General features: G+C 31.2%; 6 protein-coding genes across 6 annotated transcripts; 3 read left to right on the top strand and 3 right to left on the bottom strand.

Annotated features, from left to right (window-relative positions):
- The first annotated feature begins 12 nt into the window (after positions 1-12).
- LOC123689651 lies at positions 13-3,110 on the top strand. Its single transcript, XM_045630858.1, has 2 exons — positions 13-63; positions 283-3,110. The coding sequence occupies exons 1-2, from the start codon at positions 13-15 to the stop codon at positions 3,043-3,045; spliced, it is 2,814 nt and encodes a 937-aa protein (XP_045486814.1). The 3' UTR covers positions 3,046-3,110.
- Positions 3,111-4,230: 1,120 nt separating this feature from the next.
- LOC110993596 lies at positions 4,231-6,887 on the bottom strand. The gene is made up of 2 exons (XM_022259924.2): positions 6,771-6,887; positions 4,231-6,298 (listed from the first exon to the last, which is right to left on the bottom strand). The coding sequence occupies exons 1-2, from the start codon at positions 6,810-6,812 to the stop codon at positions 4,442-4,444; spliced, it is 1,899 nt and encodes a 632-aa protein (XP_022115616.2). The 5' UTR covers positions 6,813-6,887; the 3' UTR covers positions 4,231-4,441.
- A 1,383-nt stretch (positions 6,888-8,270) lies between these two features.
- Positions 8,271-9,670, bottom strand: LOC110993629. Its single transcript, XM_022259964.2, has 2 exons — positions 9,566-9,670; positions 8,271-8,744 (listed from the first exon to the last, which is right to left on the bottom strand). Exons 1-2 carry the CDS (start codon positions 9,605-9,607, stop codon positions 8,292-8,294), a joined length of 495 nt encoding a protein of 164 aa, XP_022115656.2. The 5' UTR covers positions 9,608-9,670; the 3' UTR covers positions 8,271-8,291.
- A 1,348-nt stretch (positions 9,671-11,018) lies between these two features.
- LOC110993628 lies at positions 11,019-11,908 on the top strand. The gene is made up of 2 exons (XM_022259963.2): positions 11,019-11,122; positions 11,357-11,908. Exons 1-2 carry the CDS (start codon positions 11,069-11,071, stop codon positions 11,783-11,785), a joined length of 483 nt encoding a protein of 160 aa, XP_022115655.1. The 5' UTR covers positions 11,019-11,068; the 3' UTR covers positions 11,786-11,908.
- A 2,814-nt stretch (positions 11,909-14,722) lies between these two features.
- On the top strand, positions 14,723-25,787 carry LOC110993592 (ITG-like peptide). The gene is made up of 6 exons (XM_022259920.2): positions 14,723-14,750; positions 15,155-15,302; positions 17,603-17,735; positions 22,270-22,377; positions 23,345-23,481; positions 24,694-25,787. The coding sequence occupies exons 1-6, from the start codon at positions 14,743-14,745 to the stop codon at positions 24,811-24,813; spliced, it is 654 nt and encodes a 217-aa protein (XP_022115612.1). The 5' UTR covers positions 14,723-14,742; the 3' UTR covers positions 24,814-25,787.
- A 252-nt stretch (positions 25,788-26,039) lies between these two features.
- LOC123689636 (neuropeptide-like protein 30) lies at positions 26,040-27,332 on the bottom strand. Its single transcript, XM_045630789.1, has 2 exons — positions 27,179-27,332; positions 26,040-26,532 (listed from the first exon to the last, which is right to left on the bottom strand). The coding sequence occupies exons 1-2, from the start codon at positions 27,230-27,232 to the stop codon at positions 26,347-26,349; spliced, it is 240 nt and encodes a 79-aa protein (XP_045486745.1). The 5' UTR covers positions 27,233-27,332; the 3' UTR covers positions 26,040-26,346.
- Between the last annotated feature and the right edge of the window lie 497 nt (positions 27,333-27,829).

Here is a 27,829-nt window from a genome sequence, read left to right as displayed (position 1 = left end):
AATACTTTAATGATGGGAGCGTTTGTGTTATTCTTATTTTTAATTTTAATTTACATAAATGAAGTAAGTATGTTTACGTATTTTTTTCTATTTTGACTACGTTAAGATGCCTTCATACTACGATGCTGAAGTTTTGATAGCATAAATTATTAATATACTGAAGTGATAACGATATATAAATATTTGTTTTTTAGACAACATGTCTTAAATTGAAATATATTAAATTACTTGCATCGAATTATTTAAAAAAAATTGTAATGAAAAATTATTCCGATATTTCAGAATATTGCAACAATATCAAACGAACAGACGATACCATTTAATGTTAAATCAAATGCTCCACCTACTGATTCCTATAATATCCCAATACGAAGATATAAGGAAGAATATTACGACCCTTTTCTGGAAGATATTTACTCTGAAAAAACACATGATAAAAAGGAATTTCTCGACGGTCCCTACACATTCTATAAGGATGACAACATTTTGAATTCAGAAAGATTTTACTTCAAACTTCCTCTGCAATCTGGAATATATAATGAATATATAGCATTCAAAGGAAATCCTAAAATTTCACCAGAAAATGATTGTCTTCAGTCTAAAATAAATTACAATGATTCTTCTCCTCAAGATGAATACCCAAGTAAAGAAATGGGAAATTCTGAAAAGCGTAATTGGAGTAATCGAAAACAGGTTCTAAAAAGTAAAACAAATGTTCTAGAAGATTTTTCTCTTCCTAAGGAAATAGCCAAAATACCACGTAATCCCGGTAAATTTTATGGAAACAATAATTATACCTCCGATTATTATGCAAGATTGGAGAATAATAAATCAAATGAACATAGAATTTCTAAGCCTGAATACGATGCACATTTAAAGTTGCACGACAATTCTTTTATGCAGATTCCTTTAAAATCTCAATACCGTTTAGATAATGCTTACATACCACACACTTCTCCCATAGAAGAGTGTAGGGGAGTCAATAAAAAGTATTATGAGTTTGCAGAAAGAATTCCTGTTGATAGTAGGCACTTAAATCAGAACCCAGGCAGGAATTTATCCGGAAATTATAGAACACCCAATGAAGCTGACGAGTTTAAAGATCAAACTCATTTAAAGCATTCGCTTACGTCTTCAGCAAGTGCAGTAGAAAATAGACTACTTACCTCGCACATAACTAACACGTTTGAAAAAGTAAAAGGAGATGATGAAAATAAACCTGATGGCCTCCTTAATGATATTCGTTTTTGGAAATCTCCATCGAATAAAAAATATATGAATAGCTTAAACTTAAACGCTGAAAATCATACTAAAAGTATACAAAGTATTATTGAACAGTCTAATACTACATTGGCTTCTCCGAAGTTACCACAGCAAATAGCAAGTCAGAAAATATACAAAACAAACCCTTTTGAATCTAAAAACACTAATGATAGTAGTTCTTTTTCGGCTACTATAGGGGTAACAGAGATTTCTTTGAGTGATCAATGTCGCAGCAGGCTTAATGAAATTCCTAATGCTAATCACACGTGCACCGAAACAAGACACGAAAATTGTTTTAGTAAAAGAAAGATGGAAGAAATGAACCCTGCAAACTTTTTAAGGCAAGAGATACAGACCACGGCAAACCAGTTTATTCCCTTTCATTATAACATGGCTAAAAATTCAAAATCAATAGGAGAAACACAAGAACCTCCACAAAATTGTGATAAGGGGTACAAGAGACCGCCTACATTTGATGTTAAATCTAAACTTATTAACGATTGGAATGAGCCAATCAACGTAAATAATGGAAGTAATAAACAAGCGATACACGATATGTTAAATTTAGATTCATCAAAACCTTTGAATGACTATTCTGACATACGAAACTATACAGCAGAACGTATTAAAGCGTTCTACTATCCAAGCAACATTAAATCTTCGATTTTTATTAACGGAAATAAGAACAATGTAAATTGGGATTGTATACGAACCAACGCTGAAGGAGTTTTCATACAACCAAATTTACAAAAAGACAAGCCATTTGTCAAAAGTAAAATAAATACCATCGTACCGGAAAGCATTGATAGCTCAATAAATCAAGTACCACGTTGTTATGACAGAATAAATAATTTGCCATTAAGTCAAGGTGGTGATACTATGGACCAAGATGGTAGATTGGTACATAAAATACCTGAAGTGAACCCATTGGTAGATGAATCAATTATCATACAACCTAATTCTATTTGGAAAAAGGATCGAAGCAATTCTATTAAATTTTATCCGCTTCCAAAACATGTGTCTCTGCCATCACCTATAAATCATAACAATCAAGATAACAGAAGAATGTATAGCTCTCCAATACACGTACAACCATTTCCTATTCAAGTTTATCCTCAACAAACTACCATTAATATCAAATCAACACACAATACACCAGTAGTCTCTGCTGCGACTTACACAGTACAAGCTCCAAATAACTCGTTCTATGAAATCAATAAACCTAAAATTACTATTCTCAATCCCACAAATGCTCAGAATCCAGAAGGTTATAAAAATCCCACACCATACTATATTCCTAGCACCACATATAAACAAACTAAAGCAGCTATCAACGCATCAAAAGTACAACTACCTAGTCAAAATGACACAAAATTAAATCCGATAAAATCAACAAGTTCTAATGTCAATATTTTAGAAAACACTCCTGTTAATAAATATAACTCATTATTAAGTGATTCCTTAAACAATATAACTTCAGCTATTGTTTCTAATATTCTATCAAGTTTCAATAAAGATATTTCTAAAACTTTAAAGAAACCATTATCGCCAGGCTCCAATGTATATAAATTGCCAATATCATGTGAAATACCAACTTTTGAAGTGACACATCCATGTATTGAATCGCCGAGGTATTTACCAGAGACTCCAATAAAAATAAGAAAAGATAGTTCTACAAGCACTGCCATCAATAAATCTTCTAAGCCGTCTGTTTCTACGATAACAATTAATGTTTTACCAACAGTACAGCAAAAGTCCAATGATATTATTATACTTGTATAAATATTAGGGTTAATTATTTATTTTATAATAGTGACTTAACTATTTGTACATTAAAATATTTTACACATACCTCAAACTTGTTTTTTTTTTTAATCTATTGTATATTTAACGAAATGTGTTTATTGGTTCATAACACTCAAATGTACAGTATTTACAACTTTTTTAACCTACATATTAATAATACATTTCATTGTGTTAGAACATTACATCCTCAAATTATCTGAAATGTTATTATTTTAAAATGGTGTTTGACTATCTTTCATGTCACCAGACAACGAACGATAGAATTTTAAACGTTATTTTAAATTGATTATAAAATAAAGTTTTAAATTGAAATCGGTTATTTATCCCCGAAAACACTTTTGAGGAAATTAACAATAAAACGAGACATCATAGCAAAAGTCGTTATTTTATTTTATTTACACTTTGCTACCTTAACAATACATATTAACTAACATCAGGTTACATAAGGTATTAGGCAATAGGCAACGCTATTATGTATGTTTAAAAATACGCTTCAGAAATAAACATTTACTAAGTTTATTACACATTCACGCCTCTGAAATACGTTGAAAGCCTTCACAAAGATACGTTAGCGAGAATTTAATCTACATTTATTTGCGTAGACTGAATTGAATACTGGAGTAAGTAAACACTTGTTGGGAATGTTTATTCGCTGTAGGTATATATTATACCGTAACTTTTTATTCCAGTAACAAATAATAGTTAAGTATTAGTTTTTTATTAAAGTAGAGAAGTATTAACTTAGTAGTGTCAAATTGTTATTTACGCCGTGGACGTGTCTCCAAATCCGGATTGTGTAGTTAAATTTCAAAGCAAAAAAGCTTGCTCGAACGGTTCCCTAATGATATTTTGTTATAATAACATGGTAAAGAAACTATTGATATGTCTGTTAGACCTAGAATAGCGCACAGAAGAAGTCGTAATGTGTAGGGTGTAGGAATCCTTTCTTTCCCGTTTTGATGGTCTAAGACACGACGATAGCAGTATAATCGTATTAAGATTTGTATCTTTGATGATTTGTATTGTCTCTGACATAAATTATTCATATTATACGTATTGAGTTTTGATTTAAGTTTTTGACTTGAAAAATAGAAGTTACGTTGTTATTAGCATATGACCTAACCTATATACGGAAATTTTCGTGAAAAATAAATCAAGAAGCAATATACATAATATAATATTTTAATAAATTATAACTCTTAAAATTAACATAGAGAAAAAGGTCTTATATTACTAAAAGTATATTATATACAGCTTATTTATTTTGAAAATACATAATATAAGACATAAGCTGGTATGGAAAAAAATTGTATCGATATAAAAATTTCTGTAAAAAACCATATCAATGATAACATACGAAGATCTTCATTTACTATCCACTCTCGTCAGGAATCCATGCTTTAGAATAAACAACAGTTGTTTTGCCGTCCTTAGAATAAACATTTCGATGTCTTTCTTTCCTGCTTTCCTGATCAGGATCTTTTTTATGTTTTTCAACCTCTCTAGGTTTACCGTATTTAACAACTTTGGAACGGGCATAGACTGTTTCGATGCTATTGTCGTCTTTTTCCACTGGTATAAAATCTGTTGAATCTTTGTCACCAATGTGATATGTATAAAAATCAGCCTTATCTTTCACACTTATTTTTCTTGTTTGAAAGCCTGGATCACTTAAACCCGGAGGAGTCCGGAATTGATCTTCCATTTTATCTTCTGTATTGCTTTTTTTATACGAGGGAATATCGTTGCCGCTTTTCCTTCCAGACTGATTGGAGTTTTCTTCACTTCTGTCGAATTTTCGTCTTTCACGATTGAGAGCCTCTTCGGTGTTATAGTAGTGCCTGTTATGAAAGAAATACAAGTCATCTTCATCTGTGGTATATATTGCATCATTTTTAAAGTCCGGGTAATAATCTATTATCTCATTTAGATACATATTGGGTACTTCTTCACTGATTTCAGATTTTATTAATAATGGTTTCTGATTATTTACCACCTTTTCAGATGTTTCCGTTGATGACTCTATAATTGAGTTACTCATTGTATTTATTTTAACGGGTTCTTTTTTATCTTCTACTTCGATGAACTTTGGAGACAGTTCTATTATTTTATTGTTATCTTGCATAGTTTGGCCACTTTTATTAAAAATCTCTAATACTTGTTGCTCTTTTTCTTTTCGTTTTTTATTTCTTTTGTTTGATTTCTTAACTTGTGGTTTAATATTGTTAAAATTAGACAATTGATCAAAATTATATGGAAAATTAATCTGCGAAAAGTCTAAAGAATCATTATTTTGATCAGGCATAAACATTTTTACATAGTTCATCCAGTTCTTCATGAAATCATTCTGATATTTTGGAGATTTCGTATTCCTTTTCTTGGTAACTGGTTTGGTAGCTGGATTGCGAGGATTTCTCTTATCCAATTCACAACATTCTTCACTTATATAAAACGATTCATCACATTCATTTAAATACCTCTCATTTTGGGCTTTTGGCCCATCATTCAATCGTCTGTCTTTACGATTTTTCGTTACCAGTCTTTCGTCATCATACTTTATATTATTGTTTGCCTTTGTTGATTTTTCAGAACGTTGCCGAGTAGACATTTTATCTCCTCTTTTAACGCTATCATGTTGTTTATTGTTTCTAACACTCAGGTCACCAAATATTACCTCAGAATCATCTAACGGCTTTTGATTTTTAACCACCACATTGTCATTACATTGCTTTTTCGTATATCTTGATTTTGGTAGGTCATCACTTTTAAATTCCCCTGTAGATTTGACCTGTTCGCTCCTTAAATATCTCTTTGGACATGAATTATAATAATTATTTACATTTTTATGCCGTGTATTTTTCAAATACGATTGACTTTCATTCGTTTTTAAGTAATCCGTTGGAACTATAAAATAGTTATTGACAACATTAGAAGTTCTTGGTCGAACTTGATCTGATATTTCTATGCCATTTTGATTATAAATCTTCGTTCCTGGATCTATGAAAGCCTGGATGGCGGGATTTGAAAGTATTTTGTTTAAATAGGTTCCCTGTAAATAGTTAGATGCTGTGGGTGTTTCAGGGTATATAGAGGGATTTTGCACAGTATTGTAAACTTGGTTATAAGAGCTTGCGGGTGTAACTATAATGGGCTGTTTACCATAGATACTAGCATAGCTTGTTCCATAAGGATATGATTGAAATTGCTGGAATTGATTTTGTGATTTCACCTGAAATGTTATGAATTAGTTTAATGTGATATATTTTTTTAAAACTTGTTAGTAACAGTATTTTAGTAATTTATGCACACAAGAATCTTTAGGTGATATGTTGGCACCATTTATTACTCTTAACTTATTTCTATTCGTATTAAATTTCATTATAATAAATGTTATTTTATAATATGTATTTAGTTCAGTATAATTAGTGCAATATTCATTCGATTAGCATTTATGAAATAAATATATATTATCTTAAGATTCTTGTAGTTAGTTAGGTTAGGTGTTATTAAAAAATATTACAAATCTCTAATCACTTAAATCGTTCAACCCAAATCAATGTAAGTCACTTAGGACTGTAAACTTTTTTATAAAACAGGGGGCAAACGGGCAGGAGGCTGTTTAAACAAATAACATTCCGTGAACATTATAATTCCACGTAGACCACAGCCAAGTTAAATATATTCCCTAAAGCTAAACTTACCAAACAAACGAAACCACACATAAACAAGCTAACTCCAAACATAATTCTACATTATCCTTCAATGATAAATCAACAGTAATATTAGGCGAAGTCGTAATTATTAGTACGTGACTCTCGTTAATTTCCTTTATATATTAAGAGAAAGAGCCGAGATAGGTCTTGAATGATATTGATAAACCACGAGTTTTCTTATGTATCATTACATAAGATTACATAATAAGTAGTTTCATACTGAGGAAGTAAAATTCTCTCATTAGTTAGGGCCAAAATGCCAACATCTCTCTTAGTTTGACATAGGTTAAATATAAGCGTTAAGTCTTGACTTGGATCTTACCATTAGCACTCTTAGTACTCTCATTACTTACTAGTCACTGTAAGACTTATAGAAATTAAAAGTATTTCACCATATGCAAAAAACGGCTTCTATAATTGTCGTACTAACACAGATGAGATTCATATGTATGTTATTAAGATATGTTATTATAATATTTAATGTATCAAAAGATGTACAATGCCCCAGAGTTTTACGAACCCTGACTCGACTTAATCAAAAATAAATAATGTAAAATAAGTAAATATTGTTTTATTCATATGAAGACAGTCTTAAGTAAATTACTACTTTTACTACTCTTGATATATGTATATTAATTACGTCACGTTGTTTGTCCGCTATGGACTCTTAAACTACTTAACCGATTTCCATCAAATTTGCATAACGTGTGCAGTTTGAACTAACTTAAAAGATAGGATAGCTTACATATACATGTATACAATTCCACTGTACTTCTGTAGGTCACAGAACTCCTCATAAATGCTGACCGATTTGAGTGATTTCTTTGTATACGTTTGGGTGGAGCTCTGAATGGTTTAGATTCACAAATCAGCCCGGAAGATGGCGCTTCGCTTTCAAAATATGTTTATATCATAATCTCTTAAAATATCATACAGTGTCAGCTTGTCATGTCATCTAGTATATTATATATTACGCGATACATATACTTGTAAATTACATTTTAACTCTAGATATAATCATAGATTCAGATATTATTAAACCTAATAGTGATTCACTATAATTGTATTTTATTATAGAAGAAATATTTGTGTATCTAGCTATACCAGTGTGTATCTAGGTATTTCCGTATTCATTTGGCTTTTCTAATAGGCAACTAGGTCATCAGCCATCTGTGCCTGTCACACACTGACAACTGTTTGGTTTTTGACAATCATTAGGAAATCAGAAAGTCATACATGGTTTTTCATCCTTCGCTCTAAGCTTGAGTGTTTAACGTGCTCATAGACAGAGAGTCTGTCGGAGATCGAATCCTAAGGGAAGATGCTACTAGGCTAACACTGATCGTTGGATTTAAAATGTAATTCCCCCCAGCTGACCGCGCCTGCAATAAGTGGGATCTAATATATCGCTAATCATTAAGATTATGCTAAAATCATTCGATAGATACATATATTTTATATGAGTTATGATAACCATTAAAATACATATTAAAGTAACAAACATTTTATTCAAATTAACAACTTTTCTAATTCCACTAACACATTGGTAATTAATTTGAGTAATCCTGATAGTAAACCAGTGTTATCAGTTAAACCAGTCAACAAACCCAATACTAAGTTCAAAACCTGTGACACAAGACCTAATAACAAGCCAGGAGCTGCTAAAACATTGGACCTGAATAAGGATATTAGAACGCTTATATACAAAAACAGCACAGATGTTAAATCTGTTAATGTAGCATATAGCAATGGCAATGTACAGCCAAAGTATGGCAATAGTGCTGGTGTCAAATTCTGTACAATATTTGACAGATTATTTAAGTTGTTAATAAGGTTTATAAGGAATGGTATTAGCAGACTGGCTAGCTGATTGGCGACAGGCAACACTGTTGATATTTCGTCGAAAGCAAGCCGAAGTGCGGAAACTGAATAGGCTGGTATCATTGCTGTTGCGTCCTTAACCTGATAAAAACATATGTGAAATGAATATATAATTCTATATAGAAAAACTTTAAAATATTAGCAAAGGCGCAGTCTCTTACAAAAAATTAAACAAGGCGTGACATTTTGATTGAATCTTGATTTATTATTTTCACGGAGTATTTAGTAGATACTTAAAAATTCCTTACAATACATATTTGTCAAATGTATACTTTATGTTTTAGTGCTTAATACGGAGAATATATTAATGAGATCCCTAATATATAATCTAAATACGAATAATACAACCCTTAAAACAAACAAAAACAACTTTTTACTGTAGAATACATTCCGATTACATTGCAATTTAAGTTGTTACTTAAATTGCCATGTTTGTCAGAGTTAAACTAATTAGATGAAACCTTATATTAATATTTTGAAAATTGATTAAAAACTTGCATTTAGGTACTTTGTAAAAATATAAGAAGCAATCCAAATAATTTTAGTTAAATCGGATAGATACAAAAACATTATATTTTGATAAATTCTAGAATGTGTCGACAGATGTCGATATCGAAAATCATTTCCCATTTCAGAGGTTAAGAATACCCTTACGCTGATTTGAGTTGAATAAGTTTTAGTTTATTTGATCTAAAATTGATCAAAATGTTTATTTGTTAGGACTAGGCACAAATGTTGCAGAACCGTAAAAGATATTGCGCGTACGCAAATATCAATCGAAATAGATAATAAGTTTCTAAAATATATCCAGATATATATCCTACTGTCAGGCACTTACTAGCTAGTCAAATACATAGGCGGGTCAACCAAATATATACGTTTAAAATAAAAATGAAACTAACCAAAAATATAACCAAAACAGTTATTCCAACGGGATACCGCATAATGTAATAAATATATTTCAATTATCACTAACAGATATAGTGTTGTGGTCAAAAATACAATACACTATTATATAAAGCTTTGTTATCATTGTTAATATTATTACCTAAATATAGTATGAAACAATATTATCTATTTCCTTGATAATTAAGTAATCTTGGCAAAGAATAGGTTAGTAATCGCTCGATCGGTAATGTTGAAATGCAAATATTTAAAAAAACAGTTACTTCATCAAATAATAAAAGATTTCGCCGATCCTGAAGTTTTTTGCTTGATGATTTTGAGAGTGTCCATAGGCGGCGGCATCACTTAACATCAGGTGAGCCTCCTGCCCGTTTGCCCCCTGTTCTATAAAATAAATGGTTTATAAGGTAGCCCTTTGTACTGAGTGACTTCTTTTGTTTATGATAAATCATGTATGACACGTACAAATAAGAGTTGACCAAATATGGATAATAATTTTATTCTGGGAGTACATTGTCTACACATATAATTATTTAACCAATGTATACAAATATTGTAAATTCTATTTTAAAAGAGTAAGTGCGGAGTTCCTTGCTCATTCTTCTCCACGCGAAACTAACTTTTGGAAGGGACAACTAGAATCATCTTTATACTTTATTTAACGTTCAAAACTGCCATTTTAGGTGGTATGATTTGATTTGGAAATTTATAGAAAAAAAATAACTTCATTAGATCAATTGTTTTTTGCAATACTGAACACAGAAAGCATGGCAATTTAAATGAATAGGAATATATGTATTTTTCGTTATACAAAAATTTAGAGCGAACATAAAAATATTCTAGAAATAGTCTTATGTTTTGTTGTTAAATGGTCTTAAGTAGTAGTGTTAAGGGAAATAAATAATTAATTTATTAATACATAAACGTAAATTCCGCCTTTTGAATATAAAATTACTTTTTTGGTACTTTTGAGTAGTCACAATCCTATTTGTTATTTTTATAATTTGCGCGCATCTGCCATAATGCAACAAATGCATAACAATTAAATCTATTTTAATTTATTAAATCATAATTACATACGAGCGTCCTTTCAACACCTACTTACCTATTTATACATATTTCGAGTATAAAGTAACCCTTTTGCAATTATAATTGAGAAATTATTGTTTTGTTTTCAAATTTTCCGTAGTCTCGCATTGACCATACACGAGAAGGGATGGTGGATTGTGTTTGCGATTGCAAAGGTTTTTTTTAAATATTATCATTTATGAAATCTAATAACATTAGCGAGAAAATAATATTTTGATAGAAAACAATGATGCAGATACGAAAAAGTACAATATGAAATTAGGTAATTTTATATCTTATCAGGAGAACTGACACAAAATATATTGCAATATGTAATATATAAAATGTATTTATAATAAAAAATAACACAAAGCACTTGGATATACGAGAATAGGTCATTTTTGGGTAAATATTTTTTTTTATTAAAAAATATGGCGTCCAAAGTGACTTTAGCTCTTTTAGTCTGTGTAGCGGTCTTGTTTATGGTGAGTTATGTTTTAATCACCAAAATTTTTCCACTTCAAGGTTTTGCGTATGAAAATTAAAATAATTCGATATAAATTAATCAATACAGATTTGAATACTACATAAGTACAGTTGTATGTATTAAAATAACATTTGAACAGAAATTATATTGCAAACTATTTTATACATAACTTGTATTGTAAAAAGTTGTCCACTGCGCAAAAAAATATTAAATAGAGGTTTTATTTTTTCAGCGGCCAGTTGCGGCAACATCAGTTCAACTACCAGCTGTGTATCCACTTGTGAACATATTATTACCACTTCTCAACAACGTATACAACCTCCTTTTATCGCTCCTGTCAATCTTCGACACACTCCCGCCGGCTATTAGCGGCCTAATACCAGTGGATTTAAGTGCACTTGAAACGTCACTTTTGAAGCTGTACTCCCAAGCTCTAGCCATAGTGAACTTTTTGAGATCGCTGCCAGAATATGCGGTCGGCGCAAATCCTAGTACGCCAACTTCCGGTGTTGCCAACATGCAAAATTTACTCACGAATCTTGTGTCATCCGTTTCCGAGCTCGCAGACGACGTTTTGGTGGGCATTGGCGGGGCTTTGCTGCCAGGTCTATTACAATTGGTTGTCATGGTGGTACAGACCGTGCTTAACTTGCTACTTTAATTCTTTGGATGTTAATATGACGTGTTATAGTTAATGTTGTGTAGTTTATAAAATTGTTAATTTTTATGTTACTATATGAATATAAAGATAAAAGAATTTGAAGAATAAAATATATTTGTACAATTTATTAAATTAAAGAACCTATTACATCTTCGCTGGTCCCAGAAGTAATCGTAATTGTATACTTAATTTAATTTTATAAGTAAAACTTTACGAAGATAAATAACTCGATCTGAGACTAACGTTAATGTTACTAATTAACGAGAGAAAAGAACAACTATTAAACAAATTATTTACGACTCGTAACGACTACGAGTGGTATTTTGGAATTAGAACCGCTGCATAAGTTAGCTTCTTCAGGAAAGTATATAAGTCATCTTTATCTTTAATTAATATATTTTCTGAACCAATATAAAACAATTATTGAGTGGTATTAGAATACAACCGGTCGTATCCACTATCGAGGTTTAATCGTTTATACGTAACAAGAATATTCCCAAAGTAAGATGATATTTTATGTATCATTATTTACGATCCGTCAGGTAAAATATCGAATGAAAATCGTGTACTTTGACCTCTAAATGAAATTGCATAGTGACGTCAATACGTGGGCGTATTCAATTTGTCATCCCAAATACGTCAAAGCAAATATTTTCACTCTGTTTTAAAATAGAATAATATATATCTATTAAAAAGAAACATGTTTTGATCCTAATCAATGGTATAGTAATGGCTGGCAGTGTTTTCGAGGAAAAATTATTTGTTTCGAGTTGATTGATATGTTATGGCTGGTCAACTGGGGGCTTGTTCAGATGCCTTAACAGTAGTCTATGCAGAAAGTCGAAAACTAAATTTGAATTAAAATATGTCGACACGAAGTTTAGTGTTAGTTGTCGACTTTTTACACACACTATTGTTAAGGCATCTGAAGCCCCCTTTTCATTGATTAAGTCTTCTGGTTGTCTGAAGACATTTTTTTACAATGAATTTTTTTTTTTCAATTTATCCCTAATGGGAAAGACCGACTTTAGTCCATACGGCCATTACAATAAACTGTTTGAAATGACAATTTCTCACAGTTTAATATCGTCTTAGACATTTTAAGTATTAAAACTTTAAATTTACTACATTTTTGCAATAAAAAAATATGTATTGATATAATATGTAAAATTAATTAGCCAACATAATAATACATTTTGAAGGATGAGTTTTATGTTATCAAAGGTCAACATCAAAAGAAAATTCCTGTCAGATTTCATTTAAAAAATATTCCCAGTCTGAAATAATCTCTCCTTTGAAACATAGTCGAAATTATAAATAGGAAATTCCGAGAAAATGTTTTAACGTGTTTGATATCAGTTGGGTAAGGGTTCGGTCACTGTTATTTTAATTTTATGCGATTTACATGTTCACTATTTGAAATTACATATAACAAAATTTAATAGCAAAATAAAACTTTTTTGTCGATGTCGACTAACACTTAAAACGATTGAACTAATAATGGAACGTTTTATGCAAGTCCGTACACTTTGTTTATGAATCGTGTTGTTTGCTTAGCTGTATTTTCCTGTAGGATAATATATTAGAAAATTTTACAGATCACACCCTGGCACCAAAAACTACCACACCTGTATAGAAACAAAACAATATCTAAAAACAAATCACTGCATTTAAATTTAAAAACCCTGCTATCGAATAAAACTTATTTGAATTTCTAATTGCGCGCCAATTAAATAATTAAATCTGTAAATACGTACGACTCTCGAATATAAGTACTCATAATATAAATAGATAATGTACCAAAGTTTAATTGTCTTAGCTTATAAAATAGTAAAAAATACTATTGGCCTGCATAAAACCTTTTTTTTATTCTATAAGCAAGTTTTGTTTTTTGCTTGATTACATTTCCATAATTTAAACTGCTTATAAGGTTATTGCTGTGTTGGCCTAGTGGCTACATTGTGCGACTCTCATCTCTGAGGTTCGATCCCCGACTTTCAGTCTATATGCACAATAAACGTTCTTTCTATGTTATTGAAATTGTGTCAAACAGCCGTTCGAACGGTGAAGGAAAACATCGCGAGAAAACCCGATTGCCTTAGACCCAAAAAGTTGACAGTGTGTGTCAGGCACAGGACGCTGACTATGATTATGACTATGGCTGATATGGCTATCTATTAGATTGGACATTTGGCAGTCTAATCTATCATAAAACAGATACAGAAATGCCTAGACTAAAAGAAGGTGGTAGTGGCACTGATTTTTATTTTATTTTATGGCATTCTGTGTTACCTATTAATCTGTATACTTACTTTATGAAATAAATACTCTAGAAATGTTATAATGTCTTGAAAAGAAATTAGTTAATACATTTAAAAGTGTAGTACTAATAATACTTTTGAAATGTCATTAAAATATAAAATAAATATTATATTGATAACATTAATTAATATAATTATATTTTATATAATGTTATATTGAAATATCTATTTTATTTTATATTCTTCGTATTGTAATCGTACGTATATTTGGTATACGTATATATCACAGTGAGAAACGTACATTATTGCCAAATTAACAGAAGTTCTTTAGAAATTAAAATTATGTTTATTATAAGTTTATAACAATTAAAGCTTCAATTCGGTAAAAATAAGGTCTGTTTCTAGGTAATTTTCAAACTGTGCTTATTTGAAATTGTTATTGAATTGTCTGTAAACTTCAGCAAATATTAACGAAGCAATAACTACACATTCTGTTTAGAATTCACACAAAATTCATATGCTAATAGTTCTAATTCTAGATTATTTAAGACTTATATATTATATTAGACATATATAAGTCGCAAAATTATCGCAAAACAAAATCGCCATTATGGACGCGTACTTCTTCCTACCATGCGCACTTCACCACCCTGTATGGATCCACAGTTGTTCCCAGGCCACCAAGGAGACCAGACCATGTTTCGGTAAGTATCTAGCTCCAACCTCTGTTAGTTGCGTAAAACTATAATAATAATTTAGCCGGTGTTTTATTTAAAACTAAACGTGGAAGTTTATGAAGACGCATAACATTGTGATTTTTATATATAAATCGTATTTGTTCAAAGTGGTCTATTAGTTTCGATGCGATATATGTATTAAAAATAATCCTACGGCATATACACTTATGGATGAAATCTATATCGAATCAAATCATAAAATTATTTTTCCTATATAATAATAATTGACAAGATTTAAGTTTGTTGTAGATTATAATAGTATAGAAAATTGTATTAAAATACAGTTAACATAAATCTGCATTGAATTACATAATAAAATTTAAAAAATTATGTAAATATTTTTATTAAAAAAAAATATTTTGTGTTAATAGCATCAACATGGCATTATCTGCGCTACTGATGCTTGCCTGTCTCGGCTCCAGTCACGCCTGGGGTGGCCTCTTCAACCGCTTCAGCTCTGACATGCTCGCCAACCTGGGGTATGGGAGATCCCCCTACCGTCACTATCCCTATGGGCAGGTAGGTTATTTATTTATTTCGTAATCCTACAGCTAACAAAAATTATATATAGTAACAAATAATTACACTAAAAATATAGCCAAAGGTATACGTAATATTTGCAAAACGGAAAAGCAATAAAAATTATTCAATATATTTTACAAAGTAATATCTAAGTTGGCTGTGGTGTGATGGTGTAAAAGTGTATGGGGATTATATGCAGCTGATTTCGCACTTTGGATATTCTTAATACATCCTTATAAACATATTCCACGATGGTTTAAACAAGTCAAGGCTTAAACATTGGTCGTTGTATACCGTGCTGCGGGATACAACACTGAGTTTTTTGCATATAGTTAGTGTTGATGTGGGGAACATGAAACAAAGCACGATTAGTTTGGAATTGGAATGAGCATGGAAGGGCAATTTTTCTAGACGTGAGCTGCAATTAATTTTATTTAAAATGATGTCATGTAGTAACAATAAATCGTATTGAGAGCCGAAAGTATCAATTTTAAAATGTTCCCACGTGTGTTTATATATATATATATTTAGGTATTAAACTTTTTCTTTGTTTACTGTGTAATTCGGTGACCACAGTTGACATCATAAAAACGTTCACTGATACGTAAATCTACATTTAAAATATTCTGAATAAATAATTATGACGTCTTAAAACTAGTGTATGTATTGTACGATCAAGAACAATGAAGACGTGGCTTCGGCCTTTAAAACTACAAAATTTTTTCAATTATTACCCAAAATAAGACTTTGCTGTATGAACTAAAGTCCTTTGCCTGTCCCATTAGGGATAGCGTATGTATTGTTTAAAACGGCTCTTGCATTAAAAAATAATTGAATAATCTAAATAGACAAAACTGAACTGAGGCCGCTTAAGTTTACCTTTTTATTAGTGTTGGTTCGTTACCACAGTAGTTCGTTGCAACTTGATATTTTTAAGGTTTAATGAGATCAACCTTTTGTGGACAGAAATAGATTTAACAGGGAATCGATCCCAAATCCGCTATCACTAAGTCATAAAGGCAATTTGACAGTAAGTTTTTTTTATAGAAGAGGGGGCAAACGGGCAGGAGGCTCACCTGATGTTAAGTGATACCGCCGCGCATGGACACTCTCAATGCCAGAGGGCTCGCGAGTGCGTTGCCGGCCTTTTAAGTTCATATTAAATACCAAAAAAAAAGCACCATTCTTCTCGCCTTTGTCTATTAACTACTATTCCAGACGCCATAGAGTTTAGACAGCGGTTCTATAAGTATTTTATGAGGCTTGCTGGAAAATCCAGTGATTGTTAACCGCAAAAATTTCGCATTATATGTAACACGCTATCCACTCATTAGTAGGCAAAGGTTAATCTTTCAGTTCACTTCATGATTGCTTAGTGACCTTTGTGATTGTATGGGACATATGTAGGCAGGGTGAACTAAATATGGCATCATGTTTGATAAACCCAATCTAAATTTAGATAGACATAAACATTGCACTAATCAATTAAGAAAATAGAAATACTGAAAAATACTTTATCGCACATAATAAAAGAGGATGTTTAGTTGTAAGAGAAAGTATCCTCATGCTTGGATTCCCTGTGTCTCTTCCAATTGACACATAATAATTTTTTTTTTTAAACTACTGTTGCATCAGAGGAATATTTTCCGATTCAGCTTTTGATAGGTTGAGAAAATTTAGTGTTATTATTTGTCAGACTCGTATTGTTGTTTATGAATATTAGCCTTAACCTCAAAAGTAAAACTAATTATTAAAATATAAGGGTATTAATATAGGCGCAGTAAATACTCTGTAAATGGTTCTAGGCGGTTGCGTGGAACCTTTCTGAAATAAATTTTGTCTCTCACATAAAACAACATTCTTAAAATAATAACCTTAAATTTCCAGACAATATTAGTAAAATATGCACAAGATGTTGTTGTAATAATAAAAATGTTTTCTTAGTATGCTATTTTATCAGCGAAAAAGGTTTTTGTTATTATATGTCAAATTTATGACAGTTATTTATGACAGAAAATGTAATCTAGGCAGAGATTGTATTTAACTGTAAAATCTAAAAAAATAAGTTCGATGCAGGATGAAACAAATAAAACAAAAAAAATGTTGTGTGGTTTTATAAAACCACGGTATAAGTGAAACATTTTTTTACATTATAGACATTTAACTAAAAAATTTTGAAATAATATTCCATTAAGGGTATAAAATCGCTTTATCAATCTTAATAATGACAAACACATGATTTTTCCAACTTTTGAATATTAACAAATTCTATAGTTTATGAATTGTCTCCTTAACAGGTTGAACCAGAAGAGATATATGCGGAGGCTCTAGAGGGTAATCGTATAGAAGACGCTGAAGACACTCACTGCTACAGCTCTCCATGCATCACCAATGGAGACTGCTGCAGAGGCCTGATGTGCCTAGAGACGGGTAAGTCAAAAACAGCCTAGATCTCAGATAACTATATTCTGATTCTAAACCTAAATTGTTCTTGTCATGTAGCTGTATGCTGATTTCCTCACAATTTTCCTTGTAACGTGCTCATTTATTTATTTTTAGCCTTAAATTTCCTAAAACTATACTATAATATATAGTTATCCTATTGGTTATTAAATATTTTTTACAGTAAGTTTTTATGTGGAAGCTATATCAATCATACCGATCTATTTGGATCCATTGAGGACCGAAGGTCTTTTTTATGTGATTATCCCATCGAGCGTAGGGTCTGCCTGAATCGTTTACCTGATGGGCTTCTCCATGTAGTTAATGAGTTTGTACAGTGGTGACCTGTGTTGCGCGGTACATAGCCCACCCACTACCACGTCAGTTTTTCTCAATCAATCCATTACTTTCGTCTGGTAACTTTTTTACCTCAAAGTAGTTTAGGTAAACTATGGCACCATCTCAAAACTCATCTATAAATTTAAAAAAAATTAACCTCGATACTTGCCAAAACTCAAAATTTTGAGTGGTTTGACTTGATATTAACTTGACACGTTTACATACTAGTGTTATTTGTTTCTGCATTTTGGTTGAGAAATTTCAAAATATAGGCTAGAGTATACGCCTAAAAGTTCTATTATGCAGGGTACAGGGTCGATCCATTGACGTCATAGTTTAAGGTCATGGCAGGGGTTAAACCAGCTTTATCCGAGCTTATTCGATTATACAAAGTGGTGCAATTAAGTCGGACTACGTTGGAAAATCCAATTAATAATGAAAATTTACAAAATTAATAAATTTGCATAATTTAACGAGACAGTTTAATTTCTTTCGCGTGATAGCAAACATGGACGCCTTGCTAAACACGCGAAACGTCGTAACTTTTTAATTTTTAAACTGCGACGGAAACATAAATAACGCTTAGAAAGTTTTAAAAATTCCCTGAACGCAGAATATTCTGTACTACAGAGTTCTGCTAGTACTGTGGTATATTGTCTAGACGTCATAACGACCTGAGCCCTTCTGAAGTTCCAATATGGATGATAATCAAGGTCAATTATGAGCTAATGGACGACACGATTTCAAAAGTTACGACATTAGCGTTACGGGTATAGAGAAAACTAGTACATCGAACTTGCAAACCCTTCGGGAATGGTATCACTGTTTATAAGCTACAGAATAAGAGTGGTGATATTATATACTGTTTGCAGTGCTGTCACTAGAAACGCAAATTTTCATTGGACCCATATGGAATATAATATGGAATATGGAGTGACGCTTATAAGTAAACGCGCAAAGACGCAGTAAACGAAACAAAAATTTTATTAAAATAAAAAAGTTAATTTAAAAATGTTGTATTTTAATTGCTAACGTTTTTTTAACATTTTAAATGTAAAAAAGGAAGAGAAAAATAATTTGATTTTTGTTTTCCTATTTGAAAATTTACTAAATTCCCAACTCTTCCGACTAGATGACTTGCATTTTTAACATGAAAGGCTAAATGCCTTGGAAGTCAGGTAGTAGAGGCGGTTTCAGCATTTCACTGCAATGTATATATATAAAGTTTAACATTTATTAAGTTTTTATATAATATTTATGATACCTATTTCTAAAACTTGTTTATCAGTACTATATTTATGTCGGGCGTTCTACAACGTAATATTTTAGGTTTTTCAAAAATACAGTTTTATTCCTTATTTCCATTAAGATACAGAAAGATAATGTAACTGGACTACAATCTATCCCTCACTCACAACCACACCCTCCATGGATGGGTAATAGGTACAGTTTCATCATTTATAATGTTATTTTACAGTAAATCATTCTTATAATATCAAGAAATTACAGCAAATCAAGTAAATTACTTAGAAAAGCGCAAAGTGCCGACAAAAGAACTGTCGAGTGCCTTCAAAGCTCTCGCGAGGTGAAAAGCTTTTAGCATAAAAAAGCCCCACTGGGAGCTTTACACTACGCCGTGTGATACGTTGACGAAATAATAGGCTCTTATTTAGGCGAGTAGTCTTATTAAACTGCGTTGATTTGTATATTTTATGTTATTTCAAAATACTGCCTTTACAATAATTAAATCTTACTTCAATATTAAATGGACCATTCAAAAACTAAAACTACTTAAGTTTAGATTTGCCCGATTTTGATGCTTAGTATAAGCATCAAAATCGGGCAAATATGTATATTATTATAAAAAGGTTATCATATTTTCGTGGCTGTATAATGAATTGTTCTTTCTCCGGGAATCGATAACATATAGATTTTGATTACAACATTTGCTTAATTAATAACTAGTGGGCATTTGTTTTTGATTGCTGGATATACTACGATATACTATGTATTGTGTTATAATACAGTTATTCTATCAAATCCGTTACTATAAACCCCCGACGATAAAATACTGAAAAAATAACCGGGAAGTATATTTTAAACACATTTAATTAACAAATGCAGTCCTCCGAAGGACAGCTGATCTTCAGTGTATATAAATTTATTTTGTTTTAAAATACATAAAATAACCGGCGAAAAACTTTTTATTAATGGTTGATAAATTAAATAATGTATTATAGTAGTATTAGCCTAGTGGCTTTAGAGTGCCACTCTGATCCCTGGGGTCGTAGGTTCATCCGGACTTGCACCAATGGACCTTCAGTCTATGTGCCAATTTACCATTAGCTCGTACGGTGAAGGAAACATCTAAAGGAATCCGAACCTTAGAACCAAAAAGTAGATGTGTGTCAGGCACAGTAGGTTGATCGTCTACTTACCTATTACACATGATTTCATTATAAGAATTTATAAAACTGTGGTACAAATTCCCTCGTCAAACCCATAAAAGTATATTATGATTATTATTTAATAACCGTATATTTCATCTTAAGTTTGTAATTGAAAAAGTTCCAATTGCTTGTACCGAAGTTCATTTCGATTCGTAATTAACTTCTGAAAATTCTGTTTGGGGCTAACATTTTATATTTTATATTTGTGCCTTTAATTCATGACAGCCATTTGTAGACCAATTTTAGTGGTGAAGTTTTTTAATTTAAAAAATTCATTAACTATATGAAAAATATATAAAATCACTGGCATAGATATTAGCAGTGATTTTATATTGATTGAGGTAAATATTAATTTTAATTTGTCAGTATTTACAATTTTCTTAACTTACAAATTAATAAGAAAAATATTAAAAGCTGTTAAAGAGTAAATCAAATCAAATGTAACAAGTTAGATCCCTGTGGAAGCGTATCTTTAATGCTGGCATCATTTCCTACCCACATTATTATACATTACCTACTATCGACCAGGCGCCAAGTTAAATCTCTGATGAGCGCCTGTGCTCTTGAACCACAAACAAAAGAATCTCTACCCCAAAGAAACAGAATCGTAGTTGAAGGAAAGACTCTTATATTAATGCCGTTTATTATTTTCTGCAGCCGCCCTAGTATTTTGTATAGTTCAATAATTTTTTTTTATACTATAATACGTAACTACTGAATCAATGATGAAACTTCGTCAGTTTAATACTCTATATATTAAAAATACAATACTTGAATTTCGAATTCACATTATCAAAGTAAGTTGGAGAAAAAACAGACGAACGAAAACGTTCTTTACAAACGCTGCCATGACGATGACGAATATATGATGAGGTTCTAGAGAAAACTTGTACAGTTTTATGATCCTTACAAAATAGCGTAGCGTATCTTACTTTCATATTTAAGTCGCAAAATAAGTGGGTTAGCTAGTGTTTTATACCTGCAAATCAATGTATTAAATCTGTAACATATAAGCTTTAATAAAATAACATTAAAGGCTGTGCTTGCCTCATGGCTACCTATTACGGCAACTTTTAACCCTTAGATGATATGTTTGAGCCAGTGCATGATCTTACAACGTTCATCTTCTTACGGTGACTAACATCATTAGGAAACTGGCATGAAACTGGTACTCCAGGCTTACCTAACTGGCTGTAAAGGAATGATGAAGTAAATATGAAATGACGCTTTCTTTTGTTAAACAAAACATTCAGTTAAGTACAGCGAACGGACAATGTTTAATTAACTAATATTTTTCCTCTAATGACGCCGAACATATTTTAATCAAGTAAATGTTGTCGGCAAATGCGAGGTAAACGTTTTACGAAATTAATTTTTCAGACAACTGTGCTGTGTTTTCGCTCGGGAGTGTTTCAGTTTAAATTCGATGTTTGAAGTAATTCTCTATTATTTATGTACAAGTACTCGGGAGTGTTTCAGTTTAAATTCGATGTTTAATGTAATTGTCTATTATGTATGTACAAGTACAGTTTGCTAGCAGCAGTTTTATGTATACTTAATTTGTTTCAATATTAGTATTATATGAACTGGGAACGATGTCTGAACTTTGGGATCATGGTCTTAACTTTTGATTTAAAACTTTAAAATGCACATGCAGTTTTAATGTAAATACCTCAAAGCTATGTGATAAGAAATGGGAGTCTTTTTATATATGAATATTTTATTGCCAACAGAGGACGGTGGCCGATGCTTGCCGGCATTTGCTGGACGTAAACTGGGTGAAATTTGCAACAGAGAGAATCAATGTGACGCTGGACTTGTGTGTGAAGAAGTTGTGCCAGGTTGGTGTTTATTTTAAAGATTTACCAGATTTTATGGAAACTTTTGACTTATTATGTCTATAAATTATTTAGCAGACAAGGTTTTGGAAATAAAAAAAATAAAATACGTTTATTTTGGAACATAAGATTATAATGGTATCACTTATTCCACGTCAATCAATTCGAACCTGTAGGCATCCCTACTCATCGGCAAAGAAGACAGAGGGTGTTGGCCTAGAGAAAAAGCCGGCGTAAAAAACTCTCGGTACTCTTTTTAAGCAGAAGCAAGTCCTATTTTATGTTTTTTGTTAGTGTAAAGACAAGAAACTGAAGATTATGTTTTTATTGATATTGAACGGCAGTTTTATGAATAATGGCGTAGGTGTAAAGGTGGCGACTGACATTAAATATTCGCTCGATGCAAGCACGACAACTCGAATATTCGATGTCAGTACATCCAGCCGAGCACTCGATACGAACGCCGAGCGCCCGAGCGCGCTTCACTCGGCTGTCGGTTTTTTAGCGAATCCTTTTGAATATTATGAATGGATCACAGGTGAATCGCGAAAGGTGTTGTGAGCATGTCACAACGAAAAAATTTTTCGCTCGATGTGAATATGTTGATATTAAGAAAATTCAATGTCATTCGCAAGCTTAATCATCACTTAAACAATGTGTCACCCGCACAGTGACAACACAATAATTTTGCTACCATCTTCAAATTGGAATAGCAATTGATCTAACTGTCGTTTAAGATATAAAAAAACCGTATAAGTTAGTAAGGTGTTGTAATTTAGTCTTTTATTAATATTGGTAATTTCAAACCATGTATTATTTTACAACATTAATGTCTTGTCTATGTGTTTGAATTTTTATGCCACAAATTAAATCTATATTATTATTGTTTGCCATAGTTGCCTTCTGATTTCTCTTCATAAAAATCAATTTGACCATTGAACAAAAAACAGTTTGCATTCGACTTTCATAGGAGAAATGCATGTATGTCGTCTCCCATCCGCCGGCCGTAAGCAATACAATGAAGACTGCTCAACGTCAAGCGAATGTGACATCGGCCGAGGTCTTTGCTGCGTCATGCAACGTCGCCACCGACAGAAACCACGCAAGGTACGATCCTCTACTAGAACCTTCCGTCTTTGTTTCAGACCTTGATTTTCGATAAATCCTACTTATGAAATTAGTCTAATATTTAAATCGAAACATAACATTTTAAATATTTATTATTCTGTAGATATTTTTATTGTTTTACCATATTTACGATATATTTTTATAAGTTTCATATCATAATAAGGCGCTGTAAGTAATCAAGATATAAATTTATTATAGTATTTGTTCGAAACGAATTTGATTGTTACAAAACATAAAATTGTCTATGATAGATTGTCTTAGCCTATATAATATGTATTCCTATTTCAGGAAAAATTATTTTTGGTATAGAATATTTTGCGCTGTTGCCCTTTTATTGTAATAGGCGGTACGTTTGAAAAATAAACAAATGCTTTTTAGGCCTGAGCCTCAAATTGCTGTATCAGGTTTATGATCATTTATCAATCTAAAAGGCAAGTAGGTGATCAGCCCTTTGTAACGACTCGATTTTAAAGTCATGTCGCTTCCCTTATGATGCTTTCCTTTACCATTCGATCGAATGTTAGATGCGCACATAGGAAGAAATTCCATTGGTGCACAGCCGGGGATCGAACCTACGACCTCGGGGTTGAGAGTCGCTCTACTGTAGCCATTGCATATTATTTAAGTAGTATTTGCGGGTAGAGCGGTTTTGCGAGCTAATTTAATTCTTATCTGTTGGTTTTGTCGATTCCAATTATAAACTGTTATTTTTTTCAATTAAGTATTAAGATTGTCGAACTATAATGACGTAATGACAAAATATACCACGCCTATTTCATTTTTGCACAGCCTCTATAAGTTTACAAGATCACGAAGAAAAAATAAAAATTTATTACTTCAATATCAACTCTTTTCTTTTGAAATACTCGAGAGTTTTCAAGGGATGTTTTTCAGAAGATAATCTGGTTATTAATTATTACTTTGAGACGAAATTAATATTCTATCAAAGGGTTTGTTAAAGTAATAAGTTACTCTGATATTAAATTGGTTATACTTTAGATCACGCTGCTAATATTATTTTCAATATATATTCTTAGTTTCTACAAAAAATATAAAATTACACGTGAATATTTTTAATTGTTATCCAACTTTTTTCTAATGACAAGTTCTAATGTTGATTTATTTCAAAGAACACTAAAATTTGTCTCTACAACTAATATTGAAATAGTATCTATATATTTTTTCTTATAGAGCTGTGGATACTTCAAGGAGGCTTTAGTCTGCATAGGGCCCGTAGCGACTGACCAAATTCGCGAGGTCGTCCAACATACCGCTGGCGAGAAACGTATCGGGGTGTACCGGATGCATTAATTCCAAATTCAAATGAAGATTGAACAATTCATAAAATTCCATTTTCATTTAAATTGTTCATTCTATTAAAATCATTTATGAATAAAAGTATTTATTAGTCTTCTATCATTCTGTTCCATTTTTAAATATTTTTAATCATAAATGGTTGAAAAATGGAAAATGTAATAGGCAAGGTGAAATTTAATAAAACCTATTTCATTTTCTTAGTTCTTTTGATGTTATTCATTACATAAATAATCAATGAATGATATTAAAATACGATGTTTTATAAGTCGAAATATGGCTTTGACAATGGTTAACCGAACACTTTTATTTCGTTAAGACGAAGCAACGTAGTTTCCTTTATTCGCAAATTAGATTTAAGATCAAATATTTTGACTATTATCTTATGAATGTTTAAATAGTGTCTATGTGTCTTTAATAAATTTAATAATAGCTATAAGTATTCAAATTAACATACATATCCAACTGGCTGAGGGATTTATTAATAATTGATGTTAACATATCATAATTTTAAGATTTCTCTAATGTAAGTCGGTGTAAATTTCGCTTTTTAGTGAAGCCCGCGTGGCAAGTACGTTTTACTGATTACATTACTGACAATTTATGAATTGCCTAAAGTTTGTCATATGAATTAACGGTAATGTTTTTCTAGGTGCCTAGATAACTAAACATATCATATAATCGTTACATATCAATTCAAAGTAATTAGATATAGTTTTTCAATATTTTAAAACCTCATTGGAAATTAAGGTTTACTTGCCTAGTAAATGTGATTGTGTATTTTCGGATGGTTTTAAATAATATATTTTTCTGCCAAATCTCCACCGTTAAAGATATGAAATATCTTCTCAGATCGCTATTACTGTTGAGGCCTAACTCCGGACACAAAAATATGTCTGCCGTTGAACTAGTTTTAGATGTAAGTCCTATGTAACTTGTAATATGTGTTATTAAATACATTATGTCAGCAATTGAGTTTTAATTGCCTACCTAGATAATTTTTATTCCGATGAAATTAGTTTTATTTTGAAATACATATTTTTGATGCGTAATACTTGTGCTAAAACCTCTATTTCAGAGGCGTAGAAACTTACAAAAACATACAGATATTAGATTTGTGATCCTGTTAAATAAATTTCAATTTGATTGACTGACGGAATTTTATTTAAATGTGGCATCAAATGTCACAACAACATATGCTATCTTAAGAAACAAAAACCAAATAATATTTATAACATTTTATTAAAGTAACAAGAATAAGGAATTCAATACAATTTCGGTTTAAAAAAAAACGGGCAGGAGGCCCAGTAAAATATCAGATACGTGATAATACCGCCTATGGATACTTTGCTTGGGGCTCCCAAGTGCGTAGCCGGCTTTTTAAGATTTGGTACGCTCTATTCTTGAAGGCCCCTAAGTCGAATTAGTTCGGAAATGCTTCAGTTAAATCAATTTCTTGAGTGAGTTGTGTTTCTTATTAATTCTATGTTCAACAAATTAAAAATATTTTAAAGCCTAGTATATCATTCGTTAACCGTAAAATGGTGGTGGTGGATATATAAGCGGTGGTGGGTAGATGAATGGTGGTCGTATTACGGGTCCCAAAAACGGACGGCCATAGAAACCTCGTCCATAAAATCCTCTTCCATAGAATCCTCGACCAAATCCAAATCCGCCAAGGCGGCCAAAACCACCTATCCAATGAGCACTGAATGACTGAAAAAAACATTATTTTAAACCTTCTTACGCAGCGATTGAGTCATTATTTATTTTCAATATAATAATATAAAACATACTTAAATTTATATATACTGTGCTTGTGTTTCAAACAAAACCCCTAAATGTCTCGATTTTCATTTTTTTTTGTGTGTCAAGTGGATTCGAGAATACAAAGTTAGATTAAGAACTGGGTGATATTTTGAATTTCAATTTTTTGTATCGAATGGTGGACAATGTCTGTCGGGTAACTAGTATATCATAAATTTGAAATAAATAATCACAAACGGTTTAGTAAAAATAATATTTTTTGGGGTTTGTTAATTATTTTTGACATTGGCTATTTAATTATATATATATATATATATATATAAAGCATTAGCTGATGGTTATTAATATATTACGTCATTTTATGAAAACCTTCTATTAAAATATATAATAACCAGTAAAATATTTTAATGTAATGATATTCATCTGAACTAGCAACAATTTTAGACAAAATTCTAAAATTAAAATCATTTATTACATTATATTCGTAACATTTATCAGAAATAATTATACTAGAACAATTATTTATTATAGAAAATTATCGGAATATTTAAAAACACACCAAAAAATACCCTTTACTTTATAAAAGAAAACTTACCTCAAACAAAAGAACCACTGTTAAAATCAAAAGAAACAATCTCAGGGATGTCATTTTTAATATGATATATAATACTTCAAGCACTAACTTGGTTTAATTTTAAGTACATAATGGCAAAAAGTAAGGACAACCTTTATATATAACGTTAACGTAAAACCCATGTAAATAAAATCCTGGGTTTACTACGACTTAAAGTTGAATTTGCGATAATTTTTCGTGTTTACATTTATGTTTAGCATTCATGTGTTAGGAGACGTAGACCTTTTGATCAGTGCAGATTCAGGTATGAAATAAATACAACATTTTCATTACATTTTTATTAAATCCTCAATATACAAAAATAATTATAAAAAAGAAAGTGCTAGTACATGTACTACTAATAACTAGATACTAAATTTAGTAGAACAATGTGTACTCAACCCTGCTAAAACAGTTTGAAAAATATACTATATAAATAAAAATAAATATTAAAATATGTTGCTATGAAGACTGATGGACCAATTCGAGTTTTATTAATTCCTTGAACTTAGGGAGGTCTTCGCGAAAATACAATTTTCATTCCGGAAAAGGGAACAGCTTATGAGCCTATCAAAAATTTACGTATAGGTAGCTATTAAAAAGGTAGGCTATTTAAAAAAATTACAATAAGGC

The sequence above is a fragment of the Pieris rapae genome, chromosome 13, assembly GCF_905147795.1.
Source record: "Pieris rapae chromosome 13, ilPieRapa1.1, whole genome shotgun sequence".
NCBI lineage: Eukaryota > Metazoa > Arthropoda > Insecta > Lepidoptera > Pieridae > Pieris > Pieris rapae.
The sequence above is the reverse complement of the archived record's forward strand: the minus strand, read 5'-3'. Positions and strand labels throughout refer to the sequence as shown.